This window comes from Pteronotus mesoamericanus, unplaced genomic scaffold (assembly GCF_021234165.1).
Source record: "Pteronotus mesoamericanus isolate MK-2021 breed Mesoamerican mustached bat unplaced genomic scaffold, CSHL_Meso_final contig_246, whole genome shotgun sequence".
NCBI lineage: Eukaryota > Metazoa > Chordata > Mammalia > Chiroptera > Mormoopidae > Pteronotus > Pteronotus mesoamericanus.
The window spans coordinates 12,360,432-12,387,303 of record NW_026555104.1 but is presented as its reverse complement, the minus strand read 5'-3'; the positions used below and the strand labels follow the sequence as shown (position 1 = coordinate 12,387,303).

At 52.3% G+C, this 26,872-nt stretch overlaps 2 protein-coding genes across 4 annotated transcripts in view; one reads left to right on the top strand and one right to left on the bottom strand.

Annotated features, from left to right (window-relative positions):
* Nucleotides 1–66: 66 nt before the first annotated feature.
* MRM3 (mitochondrial rRNA methyltransferase 3) lies at nucleotides 67–6,566 on the top strand. Of its 3 annotated transcripts, none has more exons than XM_054573276.1 (4): nucleotides 67–387; nucleotides 631–875; nucleotides 2,183–2,350; nucleotides 4,595–6,566. In XM_054573276.1, exons 1-4 carry the CDS (start codon nucleotides 77–79, stop codon nucleotides 5,134–5,136), a joined length of 1,266 nt encoding a protein of 421 aa, XP_054429251.1. In that variant the 5' UTR covers nucleotides 67–76; the 3' UTR covers nucleotides 5,137–6,566. The 3 variants fall into 3 exon arrangements, with proteins under 3 accessions (XP_054429251.1, XP_054429252.1, XP_054429253.1); XM_054573277.1 differs by having other exon boundaries at nucleotides 95–163; XM_054573278.1 differs by lacking the exon at nucleotides 67–387 and having other exon boundaries at nucleotides 678–817.
* A 2,168-nt stretch (nucleotides 6,567–8,734) lies between these two features.
* The window catches only part of NXN (nucleoredoxin), a 138,854-nt gene continuing 120,716 nt past the window's right edge, over nucleotides 8,735–26,872 (bottom strand). The window contains exons 6-8 of the mRNA XM_054573274.1: nucleotides 17,033–17,212; nucleotides 15,167–15,291; nucleotides 8,735–12,216 (exon numbers count right to left, since the gene is read on the bottom strand). Coding sequence (XP_054429249.1) covers nucleotides 12,034–12,216; nucleotides 15,167–15,291; nucleotides 17,033–17,212 — 488 coding nt within the window. The 3' untranslated portion in view covers nucleotides 8,735–12,033. The remainder of the gene's footprint in view (nucleotides 12,217–15,166; nucleotides 15,292–17,032; nucleotides 17,213–26,872) is intronic.

Genomic DNA, 26,872 nt, shown 5'->3' with positions numbered 1-26,872 from the left:
ATGACGAAGACGGCCCAATGACGTCCGTGGCCGCCGCCGGCGCACTTTGGTGACGCAGCCCAAGGCGCTGGGGAAGATGGCTAACCTGGTGAAGGGCGTGCGGTGGCCCACGCGACCGTTGCTGCCGGTGGTCCAGACGTGGGACCTGGACGCCCGGCGCTGGGTCCGGGCGCTGCGGCGGAGCCCTGTGAAAGTGTTTCCATCGGGGCAGGTGGCGGAAGGGAAGCCGGGCGCTGGGAAGCAGCCCCGGAAGGTGACGGCTGAGGGCAGCCCCCACGCGCCGCGCCAGCAGCAGCCGCCTCCGGCGCCCCCATTCCAGAAACCCAGCACTTGGGAAGAGTCGGGGCTTCGCTACGATAAGGCTTTCCCCGGGGACAAAAGGCTGAGGTGATGTGTTCCTACAGCTTGTGGGGTAGTCCTGTTTCTCTTTCCGCCTCACAGCGGGACCTTAACCTCTGGACTTATTCCAGTACCACCCGCTGGTTTTTATTCTGCACGGAGGGCAGAATAAGTCTCTCTCGGAATAAGTTTGTTTCTGGCTCCGTGAAGGTCTCTGTGTCTGTTAGAATTAGGTGTATCTCTGCCTCCGGGATGTTTGGTAATGACCAGTCTTTTTGTTTCCACCTACAGCAGTGTAATGACAATAGTTAAGTCCAGGCCGTTTCGGGAAAAGCAAGGGAAGATTCTGCTGGAAGGTCGCAGGCTGATTGCAGATGCTCTCAAGGCTGGTGCTGTGCCAAAAGTTTTCTTCTTTAGCCGTCTCGAGTACCTGAAGGAGCTGCCCATCGATAAGCTGAAAGGTGTCAGCCTCATTAAGGTGAAATTTGAGGATATCAAGGATTGGTCCGACCTAGTAACACCACAAGGAATAATGGGTCAGTGGTTATACAATGCGTCACTAGAACTGGAGAACTGGGATTATTTGTTTACACTTGTCTTAGGGTAACAGATTTTATTTAAATCAAATTCAAAATGTTATTGCCTAACCTTTACTTAAGATACCCAGAAAAATATAGTTCTCAAATCTTATATAAATCATGCATCTTACAGTGTTTTTAGTGGAAACTGGAGCCAGTGTTTTGTCATCATTTGTATTCTGGCTCTTTATTCCTCACACCTTATTTATTTATTTTTAGATCACTTCTTCAACCTTTAGTGTCCAAGTAAAAATTAAGATGTTTATCAAAAGATTCAGCTGTCCATTTCCAGAAAATCTTTGCCAGTGTGGCAATACTATTATTGACTCCCTTTTTCTAGAAGTAGATCTGAGTAGTAAACTGCAATTTATTGCCCTGTTTAGGAGAAATAGATCAGCTCTCACACTACCTGTCAGACTTCTAAAATCCAGTAATGTATGTGGGGTCTCTAGAAGTAGTGAGTGCTCATTATTACAGCAGCTCCGGTAGAAGTTAAAGGGTTTCTAAGGTTCCCTACCCCACTGAATGCCCCGGTGGCTGTCTGTGACTAGTACAGGATCCTTTTACAGCACACAGATGCCTGGTACCGTTCCACTGCCTTCACTGATAGGGTAGGTACAGGCATTTGCGTGTTCTCGGTGTGAATAAACTGGAATAGCCTGTGGGGAGGGCAGTTTGGCAGCATCCAGTTAACATTAATAGTGCACACACGCTATTCATTTCACTTGTAGGTGTTTTTCCTGGGGGAATATTTGGACATTTGCACAAAGAGTGATACAGGGTTGTTTATAGCAAGGTTGTTTATAATAGGTGAAACTGAAAATAGTCTAAATGTCAGTCAGTTGAGGAAGAGTTAAATAAATGTGGTACATTTAAGTTACAAAGTAACATGCAGTTAAAGGAATAAGGTAGCTCCGAATGTATTGACATGTTAAATTCTCCAAGACATGTTATAGAGTTAGGTAAGTAAATTACAGAATAAGACAGAGCAGAATTTCTTTTTGTGTAAAAGAATAAAAGCACCAGGATATGGGTAGATGTTACATATATGTAGGTAGCTACATGGAACAAGTTCTAAAAGAACAGGATACATTCCAAGATTGAAAGCAGTATGTGGGGGACCACTGGTGGAACCTTATGTTCTAAGTCTCCCAATCAGACTGTATTCATGTGATTAAGAATATAGAAAGTGACCAGTAAATTAAAAGCCAAATTAGTCCCCACGACCACGTTAGAGAAGTGAACTGCCTATTGTATTTCTTCAGGGATTTTTGCCAAACCTGACCATGTTAAGATGACATTCCCAGAGACTCAGCTTCACTGTTCACTGCCCTTATTGTTGATTTGTGACAATCTCCGTGACCCTGGGAACCTGGGGACGATTCTGAGGTCTGCTGCTGGGGCAGGCTGCAGCAAAGTATTACTCACCAAAGGTAAGACACATGTGACGGGGTAGACTGGGCGGCCGTTTGTAAGTGAGCTGGCTTTGTGGGCAGACACACATGGATTTGAATCTTGGATGTGCCCCCTATTAGCTACACGTCTGTGAGCAATATTTTGAGTGTTAGTTTCCTCATCTGTAAAGTGGATATAACAATCTATTTGGTAGGATTTTGAGGACTAAGTGATATCATGCACGTAAAGTACTTAGCGCTGTACCTTGCACATAGTAATTCAGTAAATGTTGATTATCTGTTATTTTTACACCTGCTAGGTTATTAGAGAACTTAAAATCAATCAGGAAAAGAAATAGCCAGTTTTAACACTTGGTTTCAAGTTTTTTATTTAATGATCTTGAATTCCCAGATTGCTGGGTATATGGTACTTTTCTAACTCTTTGATATTCTGAATCCTGTGAAAGGTATGATTACAACAGAGTGCAATTATGAAATTGCGATGTTTTCCTTAGCCTTGGAAGTCAAACACCTCCCCACTCAAATTAGCCTCATTACATTTCTTTTCCGTCTCCTCTCATTAGAAATAGGAATTAGTAAGCTTGGTTCTAAACAGATTTGCCTAACAGTTGGGACAAGCCTAAAATGCCTGTTACACCTTAAGGGGAGGGCAGGAGGGAGGGCGTCATTCATTAGCAGCACTCAAGCTGCCTGTCAGTGTAAACTAGCATCAACACCCATTGCTGAGACTTGCCTAAATTGCTCCTTTTAACTCTTTGCCCAGCCACACCCTGTTAGATGACACTTCTCGGCCATTGTGAGAGCTAGGTGCCAGGGTTCTGTCAGCCGTACCCGCTTGCTGCCCCGCTGTTGAGAGCGCTGGGAGCAGGTGTGCCTGTGTGATCCAAGCGGCGTGGCTTTCACAACGACGCTGGCGGCTGGTGCATAAAAGCTGGGGAAAGAGTGGGGAGCACTCGGTGTGGTGCCCCCTGCTGAGGACGTGAGGATGAGGGGAATCTCCTCTTGCCCTGTACTCCCTGCCAAGGAGAGGGGTCACACTAAGACGGCTCTTCTTAGGAGTCTGGGCCGCTTTTTTAAAATAACTTGTAACAAGGAGACTTGTGTTAACCAGTCAGGGGAAGAGTATATTTGGGTGTCCTGGTCCTGCTCTCTCTCCTATCCTGTGGTCCTGGGACAGGCGCGGTGTCTGCCAGCGCAGGGAAGTGGCTGGGCTTAGCTACACCTGCACACGGGAGAGGAGCTCTTCTAGTCTTCTCACGGGAACAGGAGGCGTGGGTGTGAGCGGCAAGGCTGTGCCCTGCATCGCTGTAATTCCCTCCCATCTCATTTCCCCGTCTCCCCAGCACCTTCGCTGCCCCAATCCAGGTTCAACATTGAAGCCAAGTGGGTCCTTCTAAAACGTAAACCAGATTCTGTTGCTCCTTTGTTTTAAAATACTTCAATGTCATAATATCGTCCTCTGGGTAAAATCCTAAACAACTCATACCCAGTATCCCCATTTTCCTTTAAATCGGTCCTCGCCTACCTCCCATCTTACCTCCCACCACACGGGTGGGTTTTCCTGATTCAGCGACCTTACAGTTCTCAGACTGTGGCGCTCGTCCCCCTTGTGACTTTGTCCTCTGCCTGGGCCTTTCTCTAACAAGATCCTCCTGTCCTTCAAGATCCAGCTCCATGTCATGTTCTGTGGGATTTTTTTCCTGATAGTCCTCCTTTGTACAAGGGTTTCCTGTTACCCTGCTCATGCTGTTTCTGTGCCGTGAGCTCCCTGAGGTTGGGGACTTGAATGCTCTTTGCAGTCCCATACAATGCCTGGTAGACGTGTATATTAAATGTTGAAGGGACGAGTAAAACCTGTTTCAGCACCAGCAGGAATTCCTCCTGCAGTCCCTTTGCTGGACATCACCGTAATGGGGGAGGCGGAGGTGCCAGCGATCAAGGAGGCCAAGTAGGACATTTTTTGCTTTACCTCCTGATCACCAATAAGATGATTTACTCCATAATCCCCTCATCTGGAAAGGTTTGTAATTTTTTTTAAATTTTTATTTATCAGTTTTAGAGAGAGAGAGAGAGGAAGGGCGGGAGAAACATCAATTTGTTGTTCCACTCATTGATGCATTCATTGGTTGATTGTTATATGTGTCCTGACTAGGGGTCAAAACCACAATCTTGGCGTATCAGGACGATGCACTAACCAGCTGGGCTCCCCGGCCAGGGTAGAAGGTTTGTAATCTTATGTGGATCCTATCTTTTCTTTTCTAGGCTGTGTGGATGCCTGGGAGCCCAAAGTGCTGCGGGCAGGTATGGGTGCGCATTTCCAGGTGCCCATCATCAACAACCTGGACTGGGAATCAGTACCCAATTACTTACCTGCCGATACCCGTGTCTACGTGGCCGACAACTGTGGCTTCTATGCCCAGGCCCAGATATCTACGAGAGCCAGTGACCATGGCTGGATATGTGACCGACAACTCTCGAAGTTGCACAAATATGAGGAAGAGGAGGAGGAGGATCTAGAAACCACAGCCAGTAAAGGCTGGCTCCCTGAACTTGAGGTCCAGAGTTACGACTTGGACTGGACAGAGGCACCAGCAGCTCTGGTCATAGGCGGGGAGACCCATGGCGTGAGCCTGGAGTCCCTGCAGCTGGCCGAGAGCACCGGGGGCAAGAGGCTGCTGATCCCTGTCGTGCCTGGCGTGGACAGCCTGAACTCGGCCATGGCTGCCAGCATCCTGCTTTTCGAAGGGAAAAGACAACTGCGGTTAAAGGCAGAACACTTGGTCAGAGACAGGAGTTGCCACTGAGAGGGGACGTGGAAGTCACCCTTGGTGTGAGGTAGTCTGCAGTTCCTCCTACCGAATTAGTAATTGTGGCTTCCCAGCAGGTAGGCACGATGCTGTTGGTTACTGGGGAAAAAAAAGAATTTCCCTGCATTTCTGCCTATTCTCAAACATAAGGAAGGTCTGAATTCTTCCTGAGATCACCCACCTCCCCCGATGTCTTGTGTGTGAAGGCCCCAGGTGACGGCATTCAGGAGCCAGCTGTTCCTTCGGCCTGGCCGGGTCCGTCTCTGCAGCTGTTTGGTCAGGCCCTGGCTTACACAGCCGGTGTGTGTGTACACCGGCTATTCACTCATTTTCTGGACACGTTTGGTTACATGTTAATGACTGGAGTGAGTTACTTACATTAAGCTTCTCCCCTGCGTAGAGGAACAGAACTGGTTAGGAAAATGCCAGCATTCCTGGCGGCTGTGTACAGAGGGTCCTGCAAAAGGGGGAAAGGCTGAGGTTCTGGGGATGTGTACCTGGGACTTTTGGGCCCACAGCAGTCCAGCAAGACTCTGCTGTTCTGTCCCCAGCGGACAAGGGCAAGCCAGAGCCTCACTCACCAGGGGCCAGCTGGGGTGTAGCCTGGAACATGAGGGCAAATGCAGATAGTAATCAACTGTGTTTGTCACTGTGCAGAGGGGGTGGGTAGAACTGAAGTATGGGACGTATTTCAAGCAGTGCCTTTGCAGCTGCGGAGATGGTTGGAGTTGTGGACGACACTAGCAGTGGAGTGTTACCTCATCCCTTCTCTACAGTGGCTCCTGTAATGGTTAGGGTTCCTTGGGAGCCCTTCCTTCCACTGCTTGTTCCAGGGAGGCTGAGTTGCTGGCATGCCCAAGAGGAGCTGTGATCCCCCTTCTCCTTGGATCCTCCGGGTCCCTGGTTAAACTTCTCCTCGAGAAAACCAGAAGACCAAGTATGACTTACGCCCCAGGTGGCAGGGTAGGATTGCCTTAGCATGTTGAGGGCGGGTTTTTGCAGGGACAGTCTCTGGTTAGACTGTTCTCCTGGGCTCACGAGCCTGAGCTGCTCCTCTGGTGCCTGCACCTCTGGTGCCCCCTCCTCTGATTTGGGCCTGCTCGGGGCCCCACACAAATGTCCCATGCACATGACCCACAGTTTGGTCCTAAAGACCATCAGCTTTTGAGGGTAGATGAGCCCCCAAAGGCTGGGTCCAGTCTGCCAGCCATACTGCCCATCACACCAGCAGGCTAAATCTGGGAGGCAGCCCAGGAAACGGTACCACTGTTGACATTGGGCCTCTCGGCACCTTGGAGAAGTGCTAAAGAAACAAATCACTGAAAGGAAGGTGTTGCTTAGCATAAAACCAGTCTGCAGTGTCTGTCCCTGGGCCACTTCCTGCTGATTTTTTGTTACAAAATAAAAATCAGTGAAAGAACAACAAACCCTATACTTTGTCCTCATTGAGAAAAACAACACAATGCAAAACAGTATACCTGGCAAGTAACTAAGCCTATTTTATCCTGGGTGTAAGATGAAAATGAAATTTACATTGCTTTCACTTTGTGGTCAATGGCTTATATACCGTGCCGTGTGAGTTCCTTGTATTTTTGTGGGTATAATTTAACGGGATGGCAAATTTTCCCTTCTTTAAAATGATTACAGGGGAAGAAGTGAAGTTCTTGTTTGGAGAGTAATATTGGAAAATTATTATCTTGAATTCCTCTCAAATTCTGAGGCCAACATTTGTTTTGTCACCATTTTCCCAGAAAGTAAAAACTGAGCAGTATATGACAAGCATAAGACTGCTTGGCTGAAAAAGAGGCTGTCAGAAGGTTGGCCAAGCCGTCCCTCGGCTTTGTGTTGGAGTGTAGCTGTAATATGACTTTTGCCACAAGGTGGCAGCCATGCCTCAAAACCATTCCCAACCCTGACTGGAAGGGCGGGTATTTTCTCTGGGTTTTAGCTGAAAAAGAGGATGGAGTAAAAAGTCTCCCTCCACTACGGGGCCTTTGGGAGCCATTTGTGCTCAGAGGTGCTGAAGTTGGAGACTCATCCAGATTATCACTCATTCTCCAGGCAGAATCTGAAGTATGTGAGGACACTGGACCAAAAACAAAGGAGAAAATGCATACAGATGGGAAGTGGTCACAGCAAAAGACAGACACACACAAAAAAGTATAGCTTCCCCCTTTGAATGGAGCCTTTGGGAAAGCAGCTTTGGGCCAATGCGGATGCCCCCACGGCACACTGGGATCCCACCGCCCGGCCCTTGGCTGGGCGCCTCGGGCGGGGGAGCCGAAAGCCTTTCCCTTCCCCCAGTCACGGCTGCCAGCTCCCACCCAGAGGATGAACAGACCTTGGGACTGCTTCCACCTGGGACCTAGCACTTGCCCCAGGGTTCACAGCAACACCAGATGTCACCACCGTCCAAGCTAAGCTGCATTTAGCTCCACTTCTGTCATCCTGCCACCAAAGACTCCAAAACAGCACCTCAGCCAGGGTTCCATGGCGAGTGCAGAAAATCTCTGGCTGCCCTGCAGATCTGACTGGCTCACCTTTTAATTTTTTAGGAAACATTCAGACACCTTTAAACTTCAAGATCTTATTTTTATCAATTAATACACGAAGGTAATAAGCTGGAAGCCAAATGAATGGATGAGCCAGAGCGACTGCTCTGGGCAACAGTGTCTGAACTCGGTGGCCGTGTTTCGCAGAAGCAGCGGAGACAGCAGCTGGGGCTGCCGTGCAAAGGCCAAGTGTGATGGGAAAATCTGAACGCGTTACAGACGGTATTGTTCTGTTCTTACTACATTCATTTGTAGGGAGAAGCAGCTTTTTTCAATTGAAGCCTTTTATGGAGATGGCCATCACCAAAAGTGCTGCTTCCTCAAAATATGAGAAGGGAACCATGTTGGGGGAGGTGACATAGCTGCAGCAGGGTCTGGCCCCCAAGCCTCCCTTGACCACATACGGACTGGCTGCAAGCCGGAGTCAAGTCGGCAGAGTCGCTCTCGATTGTTGGGGCCCTCCCACGTCCTCCGGTGTCGAGACCTACTTTATGGCCCTGGTCCTAAGACCCTGCTGCGTGCGGTGTCCTAGGCCATGTGGGTGACTGACTTGTGTGAGGCAAGAGCACCCACAAATCCAGACTTGAGGCTGTCCATCTCCTTCGAGCTTCCCACTGGCCTGCTGGCCTGGGGACAGAGGCTTTCATGCTTCAGCACATTATTTAATGGAAACTTAACGGTTCCACAGAACAAGTCCTACTGGAATTTAATAACACGTTTCCTGGCTTGGGAAGTACTCCGAACACCAGGAGGGTGAGACATGTCTTGAAAATGAAACATATTTACTCCATGCTTTCACATAGAGGGTGTGTGTGGAGTATCCTAACGTCCTGTTTTCCCCAGTAGGAGAAAAACTAGCCATAAAGCAGACCCAATATAAAATTCTCCTACCTACAAGCCTTTTGTTTCCTAGAAAACATTTCGCCCTTTGCACATGCACCATTAGCACCAATAATGGAACTAATAAAACAGCAGCTATTTGTCCCCAAAGAATTTTCCCTTGAGCAGCCTGCTTGGAGGAAAGCAGGGTGTGCACTTGTCCCTGTGGGTACCAGCAAAGAGGGATACGGGCTAAATGCTCACTTCAGCAGAGCCGCTTCAGGGCGAATCTGAAAGCTCCCAAGCCTAGGCCTCTGTCAGTGCTCGTCTCACAAAGCAGCACGCGGAGGAGGCTGCAGAGAGCACGGCCGAGCCTCCCTGCGGTGGCATCCCAGTCCTCCTGGGCAAGCACAGGCTGGCCCAGACCAGAGGAAATGACAGCGGACAGAATGCGTGCATGCTCGTGCTGCGTGACCAGGGGACATGGACCAGATGCTTGCTCCGGTCCCTCCCAGCACAAATTCAAGTGTACAGCCTTTCCACACGTGCATCCACACACGTGTGGTTTTCTCCCTGAGGTGATGGCTTATTAGAGCTGGCGGATCTGTTCCTGGACCATATCCTACTATGTCTTTACATCATTGCAGAATTTATTTTGCTGCCCTAGAAAAAAGCAGCAGGAGAGAACAGCTTTTCAGTGTCTTTAATTAGGCAACAGGAAAAAACAAAGTCTGGCTGAAAATTACCACTTGGAGCTTGGCTGATGCCAGAAAAGCAGTACTGGCTCCCTGTGCCATTAATTTCAAGGACCCACGTGGAGGGGAGGCAAAGGAAGCTGGTTTTCAGCTGCCCTCTGGTCTCTGCAGCCTCACACTGTAATACCGATCTGGAACATCTATCTTTTATCTTAAGCAGATCTTTATTGTTGGGGACTGGTAAAAAAAAAAAAAAAAAATCTGTTGTGAAAACTGGTAGAATCGAATCTGGAAGTCATTGTGGTGAACACAAATCTGGAGCCCCAGGGTGGCATTTTTACAACCACCATCCTGCCTCAACCTGCAGGGCATGGTTTCCTTAGCTGCTGTCAGAAACCCTTGAATATGTGACAGCTGGCGGCGTAACCTGCTTCCAATTAGCAACAGGAATTTTAAGGTATTTTGGAGGTGCTTAGTAGGAATTAAGAAGCCGCCCACTTCATCTGCATCAGTCGCCTTTAAGATCTGCACTATCAAGGCAGGGATGTTTCACTGGCACCGGTTGCTCCTCCCCCAGCATGTCCCCCCAGTCACTGTTATACAGACTCAACGCACCTTTCTAGTGAAACCTCCTGCACACCCACCCTAATAGGGGGAGTTGGGCGTCAAGGATCCAGGTGACATCAGTGGCAAGAAGTTCAGTCAACCCTGTATGGGTCATAGAAGGATCACAGATGACCTAAATTTTCTGTTGCAGTGACTTACAGGGACTCCTCACTGGGCTTTGTTCCTTCCACCCCAGAAGTAGCTGCTACGAGACCACCTTTCCTCCAAGGTGATCATGATACAGGGCAGACAGAAATCCTGACCATCTTCCAATCACAGTGAACCTCATCTTGTCCCCGCTCCCAGCCCAGCCCCCAAGGGAGACACTGGCAGGGTTCCCAGAGAAGCCCCTGGCCCTAAGATAGAGCTGTGTTTGAGGGCCTCCAACTATTGCCCTGTTCCTCACAGGGAGACACCGGTAGGGTTCCTGTGTTTCCCCACCTGGCCTTCTCTGACTTCAGAGCACCTGCCCCCCATAGGGAGGGAATGAGCACACGTGTCCACAAGGACATCTAATCTGAGAGTCCACCACCTGCAACGGCGAGTCAAACCAGGAGAGAGGGCAGCCAGAACTCCAGCAGGGACCTGCCTCTGACGCTCTAATCCAAACAAGCTTCCCGACTTCTGGAGAATGTGACAGATGGCTGCCGTAGGTCTTGGGGTTCTTGATAATTCTGGCACACAGCTAGCTATCAGGCAGCCAGTGAAAACCTACTGGACCTCCTGTGTCCCATCCCCCACTGCCCGCCTCCTAAGAGGGCACAGCACCACAAGCAAGAAGATTTTTGTTACTAAGGTCAGGAAAGGCCAAGTGGTTGATAATGTCCAGAGATGCCTGCTTTATTTACTAGGTGACTGCATTTTGAGGCTGGTGACATCAAGTAACAGTCTAATTACCAACTAATTTTGTACCTCTGACCTACAAATCAACAATCCAATTCGGCAAGGAACAACAGTGTTACAGCTAACGGGGCCGGGTTTTCCAAATAAATGGCCTTGGTTGGCAGAGCGCGGTGAGTGGAGCCGAGGGTGAGGCCTGGGATTGCTCTGAAGACCCCGACACCTGGTTGAGGGAGGCTGACATCTGCAAGTCCCCAGGCGAAGCCCTCCTTTCCAACTCTAAGAACACAGATGTTATTCTCCTTTTTCTGTTCAGTTCAGCCCAAATAAGAAGCCAAGCTACCAGGCAAAGTGGATCTGAGGCCTGCTGTTCATCCCCATGTCCTCTACCCTCACTCCCAGCCCAGGGCACAGCTCTTTCTGCAGGTTCTTAGGAAAAAGCCAGGCTTCTGGTAATTTGTCCCTCTTTTAGTTCTGCTTTGAAAAGGAAAGGGAATGACGGGTATCCAAAGGTGGGCCCAGGTACATCAGCAAGCTCCAGGAGCTGGGCTGAGGCAGAGGTCCGTGCTGGCAAGAGGCGGTGCTCCTCGAAGAACCAAAGCCAAGTGCATCTTCTGGGGAAGATGTCCCAGGGGAAGAATTTATTAACGAAATTCCAAGCTCGTAGGGACTGTTCATATGAGAAGGCAGAAACTTAGAAAAGGTCAAGATCAAGGAAGAGAGAGAGAGATAAGGAAGGAATGAGAAGCTCTTATCCCATGGTAGGAGCTAAGTTAAAGGAAGCAATTACTCTATGAATCATTGCTGTAGCTCTTTCTTTTTTCTCACCGGAAACGAACACAAACTTCCTTTGAGATTCCACACCCCCTGCCCAAGAATCAACTGACAAACTAGAGTTTCTCCTTCAGGCCAACAGAGACTAAGTCACCTAGAAAAGGATTTCTCACCAGAAGCTCTAAGCTGAGGCTTAATGAGGCGGCGGCCCTTTCCCTGCTCCGCCTGTGTCACTGAACTGTGCGAGCCAGGGCGCCGATGCACTGTCCCTTCACGCTCACTCGGCAGAACACCCTGGCAAATGCTTCACCGAGAGCGGGTGACTGAGAGAGTGGTGCAGCCCCAGCTCTGGCCGGGCTATGGCAGCCCCCTGAATCCCAAGCAGAGTCTCCAAACATGGTGGGTTCTTCGGCTGCTGAGAGGACGCGCACCCTAGGGTGCTGGCTGAGGAGTTAATGCGGAAAACAAGGCACCACAGAGAGGTTGGACACTTGGGTTGTGTGATTCAGGACACGCTGGAAAAGTCCACGGGTGGAGGGAAGGAAGGGGAGGAGGAGGAGGAGTAGGAGACTGAGTTTTAAATAATGTCTCATGAGGCCGGAGCCCCACTAGATGGGCTCTGGTTTGAGCTTTTCTGCTAGGAAGTCATTCACAAAGGCCTCCACAATGGCAGGGGTGATCTCCTCCACATCCATCACGTACTTGGCCCGGGCTGACATGTCCAGTATGGTGAGCAAAGGGGCAGCCTCGGGCAGGTTGGTGTAATCTCGCAGGGAGTCAGTCATGTCGTCCTGGAAGTCACCAGAAGGGAGAGAGAATCCATAAGGTTTCAAGGAAGAGCAGACAGCCCCCCGGACCCAGGTTCCCAGATGGCATGGAAGGGAGCCACTCCCTCACTGCCCTGAGGGGCGGGCCCCCTCTGGGAGGGGTGGGCTCTCCGAACAGGGAGCAGCGGGCCCTGCCCTGCCTCGTGGAGGGGCAGGCTGCTTTGTAAAATTCTCTCTCCGCATCACCCCAAACCCCCAGGCAAGTCTTCGTTCTTTATGAGCATGAAAGTCGTCCTCCTCTGCTTTGCAAAAATGTGATGCCCTTTGATTACTCACTTTTGCAATCAACTTTTGGATCTTTTGAGTCCCCACTGTGGATTACCTGAGGCCAGTCTGGACGTTAGCTCGGAATGTGTTTAAGTGGAGCTGCCCTGTGGCTTCAGCAGGCAGGCATCGCAGAACCAGTGGAGAAGACAGGGCTATAAAAATACTACTGGGCTTTACAAGGGTCGCTGGATTTGTTTGAGCAGGAAGCTAGCCCTTTATCACATATTCCCAGTGACTGTCCAAGGGAATTTCTCTAATATCAGATGTAGCTTTATGAAGTATAGAGGCAAACAAATCCAAAGACAAGGAGGAAGGTTTGTAAGGGGCCAATCATTTGGGATTACCTTTTATGCTATTGACCCCCACTTGGTAGGTAACAGAAAATGGACCCTTTACACCATCCCGGGGTTGTCTCACTATAAAATGCACAATATTCTAAACGGAATGAGAAGACCTGCGTCACCCTGCTGAGAAAGGGCATGGGGCATTCCTGGCCTTAAATGTTGGTGAGCAAGGGCCATGAAATTGACAGCTCACCGGTTTCTGAGACAAAAAAACATTCCTTCCTCAAAGGGCAAATCTTTAGGGAGATTAGTGGTGGTCGTCTTGTTTTCCCCACCCCGGAAACAACATGCACTTTCTAGCACTGCCCGGTGATTCGACACCTCTGGTACTGTTTACCCAACTCCAGCCCCCTGTGGGTAAACAGAGGGGAGACACCAGGACAAACGCTGTACATCCAATGCCCTCCACCCTCCTCCCCTCTCCCTCTCCCTCTGAGCAAACCACAGGGAGATGAATTTTAAGGTCTCTTAAGGCTTCAGAAGGGACGACCTCTGCCTGCCAGAGTGCTCAGGATCAAGGCAAACCAGGGTCCCCGTAGCCCCAGGTGGAATGAGGGGCCAGGGTCTGTGGCTCAGAGGTGTTCAGTCCCTGCCTGGTACTCCAGCCCTCTGTGTCCACGCTCGTTCCATGCCGCCGTGCTTCTCAGCAGGAGGGCAGAGAACTGGACCGAGAGTTGCCAAGGCCAGGAGCCCAGGCAAAGTGCACAGGAGGGGCGGGGCGGCCAGGCAGGGAAGGGAGCACGGGATGACCAAGCTCCTCTGCCCAGTCCTGGTCCCGAGCCCCTTCCCTAGTGGGCCCGTCCACCTGCCAACCACAAGGGCAAAGGGAGCAGGGCACTGCTTCTGAAGTCACACCGACCTCACGCTCAGTCCCCTCTCCGCTGCCTACTTCGTGTGTGACTCTGACAAGTCCCTCCTCTGAGCCCAGGTCTGCCCTGAAAAACGGACTTAACACCAGCTCACAGGAGGCGTGGGAGGCAGCCAGACTCGGCCCAGCCGACCCGGCTGGGGCAGCCTCCCCTCCCGGGGCCTCGCTCTCCTCACCTGTGAAACAGTATCGCTCACATCCCAGCCGGAGAGCTGGGGACAAGTGGGACAGGGCAGGGAAGCACTTGGCTTGGGGCCTGGTGTGTAGAAAACCCCCAGATGCTCCTCTTTGGCTGCATTTCTACAGCAGCTCCTGGAGCCGCCCACCCCCACCACAGCTTAGTCCTTCCTGTCCTGCACCCACCTTTTCTCTCAGAGCCATGAGAAAGGGATTAATTAGAGTTTAACAAACGCAGGGCGGCCTCCGTGTGCGTTCCATGTGGAGTGGGCTGGTATGACCCCAGGGCAGGGCCTGCGAACCCGCTTTGTTCCCTCCACCCTGCGGCCGAGCCGGGCAACTTCAGTTGCCTGCAAGGGGCCTGGCCGGGCTTGGCAGGGGAAGTAACTGAGCCGGTGACGAATGGGTGCTGGTTCAGGGTGTCTGGCTGCCGCTGCACGGCCTCTCCCGGGATCCAGACACAGCGTGAAACGAGCAGGGGGCCATGGCCGACTGGAGGAACGGGGCGGTGGGAGGAGGGCAGGGGCGTCACAACGTGTCTGTCAATAACCAGGTTCCGGCAGGAGCCTGGCTGGGCAGGGCAGGCAGGGGAGCACGCGTGGAGGATGGCTCCCGGGGTGGGAACCGAGGTAGTGCGCCAGCCCCGGCCTGGCCTTCTTAGAGATGTTCCCACGCCTGCAGGATGGAGGCTCCTCCACCTGGGGAAGCAGGCACCGGCTGCAGGTGGCCCAACGGAAGGGCTGGCCTTGTCACCCTGTGCAAAGCCCTGGGCTCCTCCAGCCCAGCTTCAGGGGTCAGGCTTTGAGTGAAAGAGACAGGGGTGCCGGCAGCTGCAACCGTAGCGCCCTCCTGGGCTGGCTGGGTAACCGGAGGTCAGAGCTGTGGCCCCAGTGAGGTCCCTGTGCCGGGAAAAGCCTGCTTGGCAGGTCGGTGAGCAGGGAACTAACCCAGCAGATTCTGTAAAGCATCGAGGGCCTGGTTTGAACCCAGCCCCAAGGCAGTGGGTGCTGACCACAGTCTCGGTGGCTGCGCACCGCCCCAGCATCCTGGGCGACGCGCAGGAGGGAGGAAGTAGCAAAGGCAGGAAATGGTTTTCCATGACTGATGATGACACACCTTTTCACGCCGCATTTATCTGCGGGCTCTCCCAGAAAGAAGCCTGTCGCCCGTGACCCCAGGGTGCCCTTAAACATCCCCCAAAGCCCATTGCTCATGTTCTAAACGTTGGCTCCTATGCTGGCCCCAGCTGCACTCTCACCTCTCCTGCCACGAAGAACAGAAGCGGCGCCTCCTCCTCTTTGGCTTTGTACTTGGCAATGATCTTCTCAGCTATTGGCTGGATCAGCTGCTTGGCTGCCTCAGACTCCCCATCATCCTCGGAATCTGTGATGGGGAGAGAGAGACAGGAAGCACAGCAGCCTGTCAGCGAGTGGTGCCTCCTGAGGGCGCCTGCGTCCAGGGCCTGGACCACCCCTCTGGGTGGCCCCTGGATGGAAGAAGAGCATCCCTGGGCACCCAGGCCTCGCCTCCCAGTGCCGGAGGGCGGATCTCGGGTGCTCCCTGATCTGCACAGTGCGTTCCTCACCACGCTCCCCAGGATCAGCCCACGTCATTGAGTAGCACTGATGCCCTAAGCAAACGACATCCTTTTCACTGAATTCTTCACAAACCCACCTGGGAAGCTAAGCTTCCCCTAAGCCAGGGCCTCGGGTCCCGGGTAGATTTTCTCAGTCACAGGATGAGATGCCATGACCTCAGATCACTGATCTAATGAAGACGGCAGAGGTGGTGGCCATGGGGAGGCACAGCTGACAGTCAGACTCAGCTGGGAGGGGACAGGCTGCTGCCGGCAGAGCCCCCAGCCAGGCTCCCCAGGGCCCCCTGTGGGGCATCTCCTGCCTCCAGGAGCAGCCATACACTGGGGTCCCAGGGCTCACTCCTGCTGAACCCTATGACTGAGAACAAGAGTGACACCCCCACTGCAGAGCTGGGGGTGGGAAGGGGGAGCAGGTGCCGGCAGACGACTTTCACCCAGAAATGCCACACATGCCCGCAGGGGGCAGGTTCTGTGGGACGCCCTCTAGATCCATAGCTACTTAGGTCTGTGATGCTGGGCACCTGCTTTGCTTCTTTGGGACCCTGTTTCCACATCTGCAGCAGCCACTGTGGTTCCCAACTGTCCCTCCTTCAGAGTTGTTACCCAGCCCCAGGACAAAGGCCTGGGAGCCTGCAACAGGCAGGAAGGCCCCAAGGCCACCTTTCCCCTGGTGGCCACTGTCCTCTAAGCACAAGGCCAGCCTGCAAGTCAGTTTGCTTAAGAATTCCCCCAAGTCTGCATATTGTCCCCCCTTCCCAGAGGGTCTCCAAATCAGACCTCCAGAGAATAGGGGTAGGATGTTGCACATATTCCCAAACCTGCCTCACTGAAGTGGGAACGGCAGCATCTTGGCCATGATCTAATACCCGAAATTACGTTCAGTTGGAGCTGAGCAACAAGTCCCAGGGCAGAGGGTGAGGTGGATCTTGTACAGAAGTTCTGTTTGCAGAAGGAATTGGTCATCCCTCGGGGCTGCAGGGAGCCAAGCATAAATGTCTCTGTTCTCTCCTGCCTCTGCCAGCAGTCACCCACTGAGTGCCAGGGCAAGCCAGAGGGGGACACCAAGAGAGACAGTTGGCCACAGAGATGCCACCTGAGGCTGGGCCAGCTCCCACACCCTGGGGCCAGTTGGTCAGAACACAGGTGACCAGGGAAGCTGCCCCGGCTGAGCCAGAGCGGAGGGGGCCCAGCCACTGCAGCTGCTGCGGTGCAGCCCTGCCTCCTTCCAACAATGGGTCTGTTCATCAGGGGGCCCCCGGGCATCCCAGCCCCCTGACCTATTCTTCCCAGCTGGCAGTTGGGAGCAGCTAGGAAGGGAAGCACAGCAGCAGCTCCCAGAACACCTCCCGCAGGGGGAGAGCCATGAATAAATCATTGGGGTCAAAAGCAAGGCTGCTGGGAGGGACAAAGGCCCAGGCTCTGCATTGTTCCATGACAGAAAGAAGCTGTAGGGACAGACATGCCCCCCATGAGTTCCGTCCTGTCCCGCCCACCGTGACCCCACCCCCACCCCACTGAGCTTCATACCTACAAAAAGGACGAGGCAGGGGCCCTCGTTGAGCTGCACGGCGTTGGAGTCGGACAGCTCCAGCACGGGCTTGGGGTGCCACGGGAACTCCCTGCAGTCCTCGTCGTTCAGCACCTCCACCCGCCCCTGCCGCGTGATCACCTCCCCCTGCGGGTCCAGCACGATGAGGGTGGGGATGCCTGCAAGAGAAAGTGCTCTCTTGGCCACAGGCCCCAGAGCTCATTCCTGGAGTGCACGGGGCCCAGGAGGAGCCTCAGGCTCAGGACTGACAGTAGGAGAGCCTCCGGATAGAGCCTGGGCTCAGCCGCTGAGCGTCCTCAGAAGCTGCTGCTGGGCCTGCATGCACCTTCCCCAGGGAACACGAGCAAGTCCCTCCACCTCTCTGGGCTACACGGTGGAAGTCCTGCGCTTCCCACCTTATCCCACTATGTAAAGATCAACGAGCTGTGTATTTAAAGAACTTCGCACAGGGTCTTGGCACATGGAACCAGTAGATAAAGGCTAAACTGATCCCAAAGAACCAGGAAAAGCTTCCCCCACCTGCCAGGAGTCTAAACCTAACTGATGGCATAAAAAAAACAGCTCCCAGGCGGCGTACGGACACACAAGCCAGCAGGAATCCAGCACGTCGTGGGAGTTCACCCAAAGGGAGTCCACGCAAAGGCGGAGGCCGGCGTCAGGAGGAGCCTGGGGCCAGGGCGGCAGCAGAACAGGAGGACAGCTGGCTGCCAGTGAGCCAGCGGCCCCCACCCCCAACTCCAGCCCTGCTGCTGGAGAAGGTCCCAATACCTGCTCTGAGGGGACAGTCCCTGGAGGGAGCACGCCGATGGCAATGCGACCGCCCTCCCATTGGAGCCTTGGGCTGGGGTGAGAAATGCGACACAAAGCTCCCCTCAATCCCCACACCCCTCAACCATAAAGCCCCAAATGAAAAATCAGAGACCTCATCCTCGGTGACAGCTGCATTTGGGTTTCCCACCTCCCTGCCCTTTGCGCCCAGTGCTTCTCCTGCAGCCGGGGCCACCCTCCGCCAGCCGCAGCCACAGTGTCAGCCTCAGCCCAGCCCTTTGGGGAGACTTGTCTCTCCACTGGCAACCGGTCTCTCCCAACCGCACCCTAACCAGCCGCCGGTCCTCCGCAGCTGACCAGAGCTTTAATTGCATATGGGCAAATGAAAGCCAGAGCAATTTAATATTTATAGATTCCAATGCATTCAGTTGGTAATTTGCTCCACTGACATTTACTTCTCCGTTGGGGGCACGCTAAGGTACCAGAAACATGGCCCTGGTGATTTTTAACCGGCCACGGCGGTCGGCGCAGCAGGCGTGTGGTGGCGGGCCTGTCTTCAAAAGGAATAAACGAATCCATTATGTTCGCACTCATTAGAAGAAGCGGCTTGGCGTGTTAAGGCGCAGGCCCAGAGAGAAGTGGGCTCTGGAGGCCGGCCATTCCCTCAGCAGCACACGGCAGCACGCTCTCGCGGGGCTTCAAGACGCGCTCAGAGCTGTCCAGGCCTCTGAGAGGTTAGCTGTGTGTTGGAGCACAAGAGACTTGGGCACTTCCAGCCTCGTCCTCGCAGCTGCACAGCACCCCCTGGGGGCCTGGGTTTGTCCCCATCCCTGAGGGCTGGGCTGGGCTCTGAGTCAGCAGCCTTGCCCAAGGCTGCAAGGGGAGCCTCCCATCACCATGCCCTATCTCAAAAATGCTTTGGCAAAGTTCTTTAATCAGAGAATCAGTGTCTTTCTAAAATTGGGCAATTACAAGTGTTGGGTTAAACCGGGCCCGCCCACCGCTATGATTAGACCCAGCAGCCGGCCTGCGTGAAGCCCAGATGTAGGGCACCGAGTTGGTCTGTGGGGGGGCAAGCAGGAACGAGGGGCAAATAAGGGAGGAAAAATGAAGTCTGACAGCAAAGAGGTCCACTTGCTGGTTCAGTGCCTCAGTTTCTCCAAGGGATTGCTCTAAAGGGCCTTCCTTGTGGCCCCGGCTGCATCCTCTCCCAAGTCCACGCCTATGGGGACCAGGATGGCCAGGCAAGGGCCCAGAGCCCCCAGCTGGCTGCAGAGGAGTCCTCAGCTGATTCCAAGAAGGAACAGCTCCACCAGGCCTGCGTTCTCCCCAGCACATCCCCACGACCCTGGGAAAGCGGCCCCTGCTTGCATTTGGTGCTTTGAGCACCGAAGCCCAAGTCTGAAGGCCCAAGAGAACAAGGTGCATGTGACTGCGAACACAATCAGACTTCAACCCAGAGAAGCCCGTTTCTGGCACGTGGACGGGGAAATAAATCTAAATGCACCATGCCAGGCCCCCGCCCCGTCTCCAGGTCTCAGTTAGCTGGGCCCGGGAGCCCTGCGTGCGTGCTCTCCTCCAGGGTGAGCGGGAGGCAGGAGAGGGAAGCTGGCATTGCTGGTGCGTCTGCTCTGTGTGAGGCTCGACAGACACCAACCCCCATCGGCCCTTAGTCCTCACAGCAGATGGTCTCAGGAAGTACGGCTGGGTATCCACCCAAGGTCAGCCAGCCGGTGAGTGGCCCAGCTGGGACAGGAACCCTACCCTTCCTGTGGGAAAAGCAGCTGCTCTTTCTACTGGGCTCTCACAGCACCTGGGCCAGGACTCTGGTGACCAGGACACAGGAAAGCCCCTGTACCCGCTGGTTTCTGCTCCACCCACCTCCCTCTTCTCTTCCTGGCCAAGGCTGTGGGGAAGAGGGCTGAGCTTACAAATGCCTCTTCCTTTTCCTCCCCCAACATGGGTTCCCTGCTCGGCCTCCCTTCAAGCAGAGACTTCTAAGGAGAAAATAGGGCAAAGCCTCTAAGGGGAGATTTAAAGGGAATGGAACATTTCTAATCGATGCCTTTATACAAAGTAACTTCCGCACCAGCAAGGGGCTTCTCTGGAGGGAATGAAAAGGAGCAGCTTCTCTCTGCTTTGCTTAAACCGCTCGTTTCTCAGTGCGGATGGCTGGGTGGAAAGTCCAGCTAGAATTCTAAGGCCGATCGGGGCAAGTCGCTTAGCTTCTCGGGGCCTCGTTTGCCCGGCCGTCAAACGGGTAGTGAGAGCTCCCTATCTTATTTGGTTGTTTTGATGAATAGATAAAATGACAAGTATAAAATGCTTTTTAGCAGAATATCTGGTATAGAGTAAGTCTGCTATAAATATTAGGTTTTGTTATTACTAAGTTCATCACTATTTTTAAAAAAGATTTTACTTATTTACTTTTAGAGAGAGGGGAAGGGAGGGAGAAAGGGAGAGAAACATCAATCGGTTGCCTCTTTCACACCCTCAGCTGGGGACTCAGCCTACAACCCAGGCATGTGCCCTGACTGGGAATCGAACTGGTGGCGTTTTGGTTCATAGGCCAGTGGTCAATCCACTGAGCCACACCGGCTGGGGCCATCACTATTTTTTTAATCATCCCTAAGTTGAGTATTTGGCTCAGGAGAAGGCAGAGGCACAGAACACTGGTGCCTCCTCTAGTAGGATTAACAGAAACCTCCACGCCTGCTGGATGGAGTCAGCTAAAGAAACGGAAGACAGGGACAATGTGAGCCCTGCAGCAAGGGGCCCACGGGCAGTGTGACTCTACCTGGGGTTGGCGTCTTCTACCTGCACCATCCTAAGCTTAACTTCTGGACTTAGAGCATACATTCTACACTCCTAGGGAGCTTCCGCCCCAGCCCCCTGCTCTGGGGGGCTGTGCTGGACCACAAGCAGTACCTGAGAATCCCCTTGACCTCCTCCCTCCAAACCTAGAAGAGAAAGAACAAGGCCCAAGAAGCCCCTCCAAACTGGTTTCTCCTGGGAGGAGCCTCCTGGTATTTAAAACAATCTCAAAGCCACGTGTACTGAGACCAGCCCATAGTTTAGTCTGGTGGTTTCTCTATGCCAAGGAGCGAGGGAGCTTTAAAGGAGGCGGCGGTGACGGGGCCACGGGGGCAGAGAAGTTGGGCAGGTTGCAGCCAGAAAGCTTTCCCTCTCTGTTTCTCGACAGCAACACCATCTGAGGGCGCGGGGGGGCGAGCCCAGGGCAGAGTGAAGGACTGTGCAACCACGGAAACGGCCATCCTGAGGACTGAGGCAAGACGAAAAATGTCTGTAATGTATTCTTACATAGAAAATTCAGAATACACAATGCTACGCGTACAGCTACTATTATGGGTAAGTGTGCGTGTGGACAGAGACCAAAAGGGACTCCGAAAATGAAAACAGTTGTGCTAGTGAGGCAGGAATGCGGGTGCGACAGACATGTTTGAGTTTTCTTACAGGGTGTTATGAGAAATGCATTAACATAAAACCAAACAAGAACCACAGGGCAGTAGGCGTGGGGTGGGGATGGCAATACGAACTGTGCCTTGGCTTCATCGGCTGCGGATTCTATCCCTCCCGGCTCCCCTAAAACTCCCCTTTGCTTAGAGAGCCGGTTTGTACAGTGAAGCTCCAAGAAACCCAAGGGGGCCTAAGGGGGGCGGGGCGGGAGGTGCTGGGCCTACTTGAACGCAGCCAGAAGGCCTGAAGCTGCTTGGGCACCTCCTTGTATCAGGAGGTGGACAGGAAGATGTCCATGGCGCTGTTCTTGAAATACAAAAACACCAAGAACAACCAAGTATCCACTCACAGTGGTGCAGATAAATAAACCATGATAGAGTCATACAATGAAACACGCCTCGGCACTGAAAAGAAATGAACCAGATATAAATATCGACAAGGCTAAATCCTGAAAGCATAATGTTAAACAAGAACAAGTTGCAGAATATTACACCACGCCAGCGTTTCAGGATGCTTCTAAAATACAGCCCCGCACGGCTCTGTATTATTCATGGACTCATGTATATGCAATAAATAGGAAAACAGATTATGAAGATACACATCACAGATAGTGAAGAGTTTCCTGGGCAGGAGGAAGGAGAAAGGCAGTGCCCGGGAGTGAGGGAGCCCCGCCTGTCTGGATTAATGCTCCAATGCGCTAGCATTTTAAAGACCTCAGCGGGTGTTTGTTACATCTTCCTCCCTCCCTTTCCCTCCCTTCCTCTTTTCTCCTCTCCCCTCCCCTTCCCTTATAATAAAACAGGACAAACAAAACAGAACAGAGTAGCTGCTCGGTAGGTCCAGAGCAGCCCCCAGACCCCACCCACAGGGCCAGCCCCGCCCAGGTCCATGGCAAACTCCAGATAACCTGCACCAGCCCTTTCAACTCTGAGTTTTGTCTACAAAACACACCAGCATCGGTCCCCTCGCCCTCCATTCATTGAAAGACAGTCTCCAAACGCTTTGCTTCTATCTAAAAGAAATAGATTCTGCCTCAGATCTATTTTTTGAAAGGGGCAGGGGAGAGGGCAAAGGGAAAGAGAGAGGAGAAAGGTGGGAAATGGTAGAGGAAGGAAGGGGAAAGGAAAGAGAAGAAAGAGCAGAAGAGCAAGCAGGCAACAGAGAAACCGAAGATAAACAGATCCTGGGAGAGCGAATGGCCCTCACACCACGGCCTCCCCACCGCCAGGCCTAAGGCGTCTGTTGCCCTGGTGGCCGGGCCATCGTCCACTCCGGGCCCGTCTACCTTCCCAAAGGCTGGGGGCAGGGGAGGGGAGAGGAAGCAAACCCGCTGGGGCCCCTAACCCAGGAGAACAGGGGCTCTGCGCCTCCCTGCAACGAACAGGGCGTTTGTTCTCCGACAGCCAGGATGCGTTAGACAACCGCTAATGGGATTTGCCTTTTGCCAAGTGTGTTTAAACCCTTCCCTTAGAAAGGCATTTTTAAACAGCCCATGGGGCTGCAGATTCCAGTCTGCACAAAGTGCTGGGGGCGGGGGTCCTCCACTTGGGCAGCCCAGCCCCTCTCCTAACACTAAGGAGACGGTGGAGGCCAAACGCCAGGGTGGCCAGGTGACAGCTGCCGGTTAACGTCCTGGGCTCAGTCCAGAGCACCAGGGGAGCCAGCGGCGGCCGCCTTGCGGCCTGGCCAGCCCGGGACCAGCTCATCATCGAGGCCCCAGCAGGCCCTGCCGCTCTGTGAGAGGGGGACTCAAAGGGCAACGGTCTCAGGATTCGAACTCTCCCGCCATCCCTGGATGGACACTTGGGCCAACTGCAACTGCTGGCGTTCATGGCCTCCTTCGTTTTGCGGGGTGACACGCAGAATCCAGGCGCGCACTGAGCCCCGCTCCCCAGATGCTGAGGGGAGGCCGAGTCCCTTCTGTGTTAACCGTTTTCAGGGGAGCCTGTCAGGGCAGCGCAGGGCAGCCCTGCCCTCACACACCTCAACGCACAAAGTGGCTGTCAGATCAAGACGCTGGCTTACTGTAGAGCACAAGGCAGGCCAGGAGGAGGTGGTGCGCCCGGGGTCAGGGCTGGGCCACGTGCCTGGTGCTGCCCTGTGGAAGCACCTTCATCAAATGCTTCAGGAGGAGGTGAAGTGCAGGAGAGCCCAGGACACAATCAAAGAGGGAGCATAGGTTCTCCTAGGACAGCCCTGCAGGATGCACTCAGGACCAGGCGTGCACAACAGCAAAGCCCTCCACTGCCCGTGTGCGTGAGAGAGAGAGAGAGAGAAAAAGAGAGAGTCTGTAATACAATAATGCGTCAATGTTTGGGCTTCATCCTCAGTTCCTGGCACAGAGCTCCTGAACCATTATAATTTCTTGAGTCATAAGGGGTGATAGAGAGCATCTTTTGTTACAATATTTGGTCTTAGTCCCAGATCCTGACACAGGAGCTTCTACAACACTTGTCAGGACTGGTGAGAGTGGCTTTTTGTATGCTAATGAGATGACAAGGGGCTGCGGCCCCTAAACAAACTGAGAACTGGAACTGGTCATCTGGAAAGGCGTGATTAGAAGGTTGGAACATTCAGCTCCACCCTCCCTCCTCCCCCTGCCCCTCGCCCAACCACGGCCTGCTGGGAAGGAAGAAAAGCTGGAGGTTGAATTAAGAATGGCCAAGGATTTAGCCAATCATGCCTATATAATGAAACCCCCATAAAACCCCTAAGTGGCAGGTTCAGGGAGCTTCCAGTCTGGCCTGGGGTTCACGGAGGGCGGCTGGGAGGGCATCGTGCCTGGAGAAGGTGTGGGAGCTCTTTCCCCGGAACCGTGCCCTATGCATCTCTTGGCTGCTCCTGAGTTGTATCCTTTATAGTAAACCAGTAATAGTAGGTAAAATGTTCCCCTGAGTTCTGTGAGCTGTTCTAGCAAATTACTGAAGCTGAGCGGGGGTGGACGGTCACAGGAATTCTGACTTATAGCCAGTCAGCCACAAGTCCTGACAAGTCCTGGGACTTGCAAGTGGCATCTGAAGGAGGGGAGAGGCAGGTGGTCCTGTGGGGTCTGACCCTAACTCCAGCCCAACTGCAGGGTTGGCCAAAAAGTTCATTTCCGTACTTTTTCCATATGATGGCTCTAGTAGTGTTTAGTTTCTTTAACTTCATTCAAAACAATTTTGTTGAATTGTATTGTGACAGCTATTTATCAGTGTGAATTAAAAAAAATATTTAACAAAATTGGTGAAATTTTGTGTATCCATTTTAATATAGAAGATGGAAGAAAATAAGCAACATTTTTGGCATATTATGCTTCATTATTTCAAGAAAGGTAAAGATGTAACTGAAACACAAAAAAAGATTTGTGCAGGGTATGGAGAAGGTGCAGTGACTGATCAAACGTGTCAAAAGCAGTTTGCGAAGTTTCTTGGTACTGTTGACATTTTGGCCAAGTAATCCTTTGCTGTGGGGCTGTCTCATGCATTGGAAGATGTTCAGCAGCGCCCCTGGCCTCTACCACTAGGAGCCAATAGCAGGATATAGCTGACATGCTCAAAATATCCAAATCACTGAAGTTATTGGTGAAAATGAAAAATGTGTCTTATTTTACAGAAAAAGCTCAACAGACTTTTTGACCAGCCCCGATACGTGGTGTCTGGAGCGCACCAAGTTGTATATGTGTGACAGCAGGTGTCAAAGAACAGGTTGGCGCGTGGAATAAAACCCGAAACGTGGTGTCAGAAGTATTGTGAGTAAAAACAGCTCAGACCATAGAGGCGGACACATGAACACATCGGTGTAGTGACTTTGGACGTTGTAACCAGAGAGTCATACAAAGCCCAGAAATATTCACAATTCAATCAAAAATAATTTCCAGCTTTGTGATGCTATGAAGAGTATGAAAGAATACACAACTTCTTCAAGGTCAAAAGTATTTACAGCTAGATTGGAGGCACTTACAATTCCTCAGAGGTAAAGGAAAGCAAAATTCAATCAAAGGATGGTGTCACCTAGGGAGGAGCTGCCAGCTTCCGAGGCCAGAGAGAGTAATTCAGAAATGATCCCAAACCAGGGACTTGAACTACAGGGCTCCAAAGGTGAAGACCATCCTATTTGGAGGGCAAGGACACAGCACTGTGACAAGGGCCACCCACATATACAACCTCAATGAGCCGGGAAGAGACTTCCAAAATGATATAATTGGAGAGATACAATTATTTCCTTTTTTGAACTGAGCATCTTTCAAATCTAGGAAGATCTAGAATTAAGTCTAGAAATGTGACAGATGGTAACTAGACATATTGTGGTGATAACTTTGTACTATATACAAAAATTGAACTATTATGTTGTACACCTGAAACTAGTATCGTATTATATACCAATTTTATCTCAATTTAAAAAAAGAAAAAAAAAAAGGAAAAAGGCCCTGGCTGGTGTGGCTCAGTGGATTGAGTGCTGGCCTGTGAACCAAAGGGTCGCTGGTTCAATTCCCAGTGAGGGCACGCATCTGGGTTGCAGGCCAGGTCCCCAGTAGGGGGCATGTGTGAAGCAACCACACATTGATGTTTCTCTCCCTCTCTTTCTCCCTCTCTTCCCCTCTCTCTAAAAATAAATGAAATCTTTAAAAAAACAAAAAAGAAAGAAATGTCAGTGGACAACCAGTCTCTGGGATTTCTCTTTCAGTCCAGCTTAAATGTCACTACTACACTAATCTTCCCTTAATCAAAATTTTCAAAAGGTTCCAGAAGTCCAAAGGGTCAAGTCCACAGACCTCAGCATGATGTTTAAAGCTCTGCACAATATGGCACCATCAGACTATTGCCCATTCTCCCTGTAGCACACGATGGGCAACCTACTCTGGCCTTTGCCCAGAAATGTCCCAAAGCTCTTATCAAACCCCATATGTTCTGTAAGGCCCTGTTCCATAGCCACCTCCTCCAGGGAGCCTTCCTGGTTCAATAGCTCCAAGCAAGTCTCCTCTGACCTTGGATTATTCCACCGTGTAGCCCTTCATTAAATGCCACCCTGAAAAGAGTGTCGTGTTGCTCTTCTATTCTCTTATTTCACTGTGCTTCACTGCACCTCCAGTTCAACAGGGCCACAGGCAGGCAGATCAAGGTCAGTGGGCCACAGCTGACAGGCAGCCTGCAGGAATGAGTCCTAAGGCTCAAGAGATCAGTGATCAAGGAGCAGTCGGCACAAAACACCGTGCCAAAGACTATAAATCCAAGAGCGAGGAAGCAGGGGGTGAGAAGGTGGGAAAGCAGACAGATGCGAGCTGAAGAGAGACTAGAACAGATGGCAAGGGAGCGTGCGCCATGGAGCCAGCGGACAGGAGCGGAGCAGCGGGACGCGCCAGGTGCAGGGTGGGGCTGCAGCGGAGGCGCCGGCCGGAACCCGGCTCCTCGTGACTCTCCGCTCTCTCACTGCAGCAGGGCTGGCAGCCGCCGCTGGCCTGGGCCCAGTGCCTCTCCGAAGCAGCTCTGTCCTCCTCCAATGAGGGCTCCTTGAAGTCAGGAACCACACACGTACTTCTCATCACCGCACTGCCAGGCCTTAGGAGACAATGCCAAAGGAATGTGTCTCGGAAA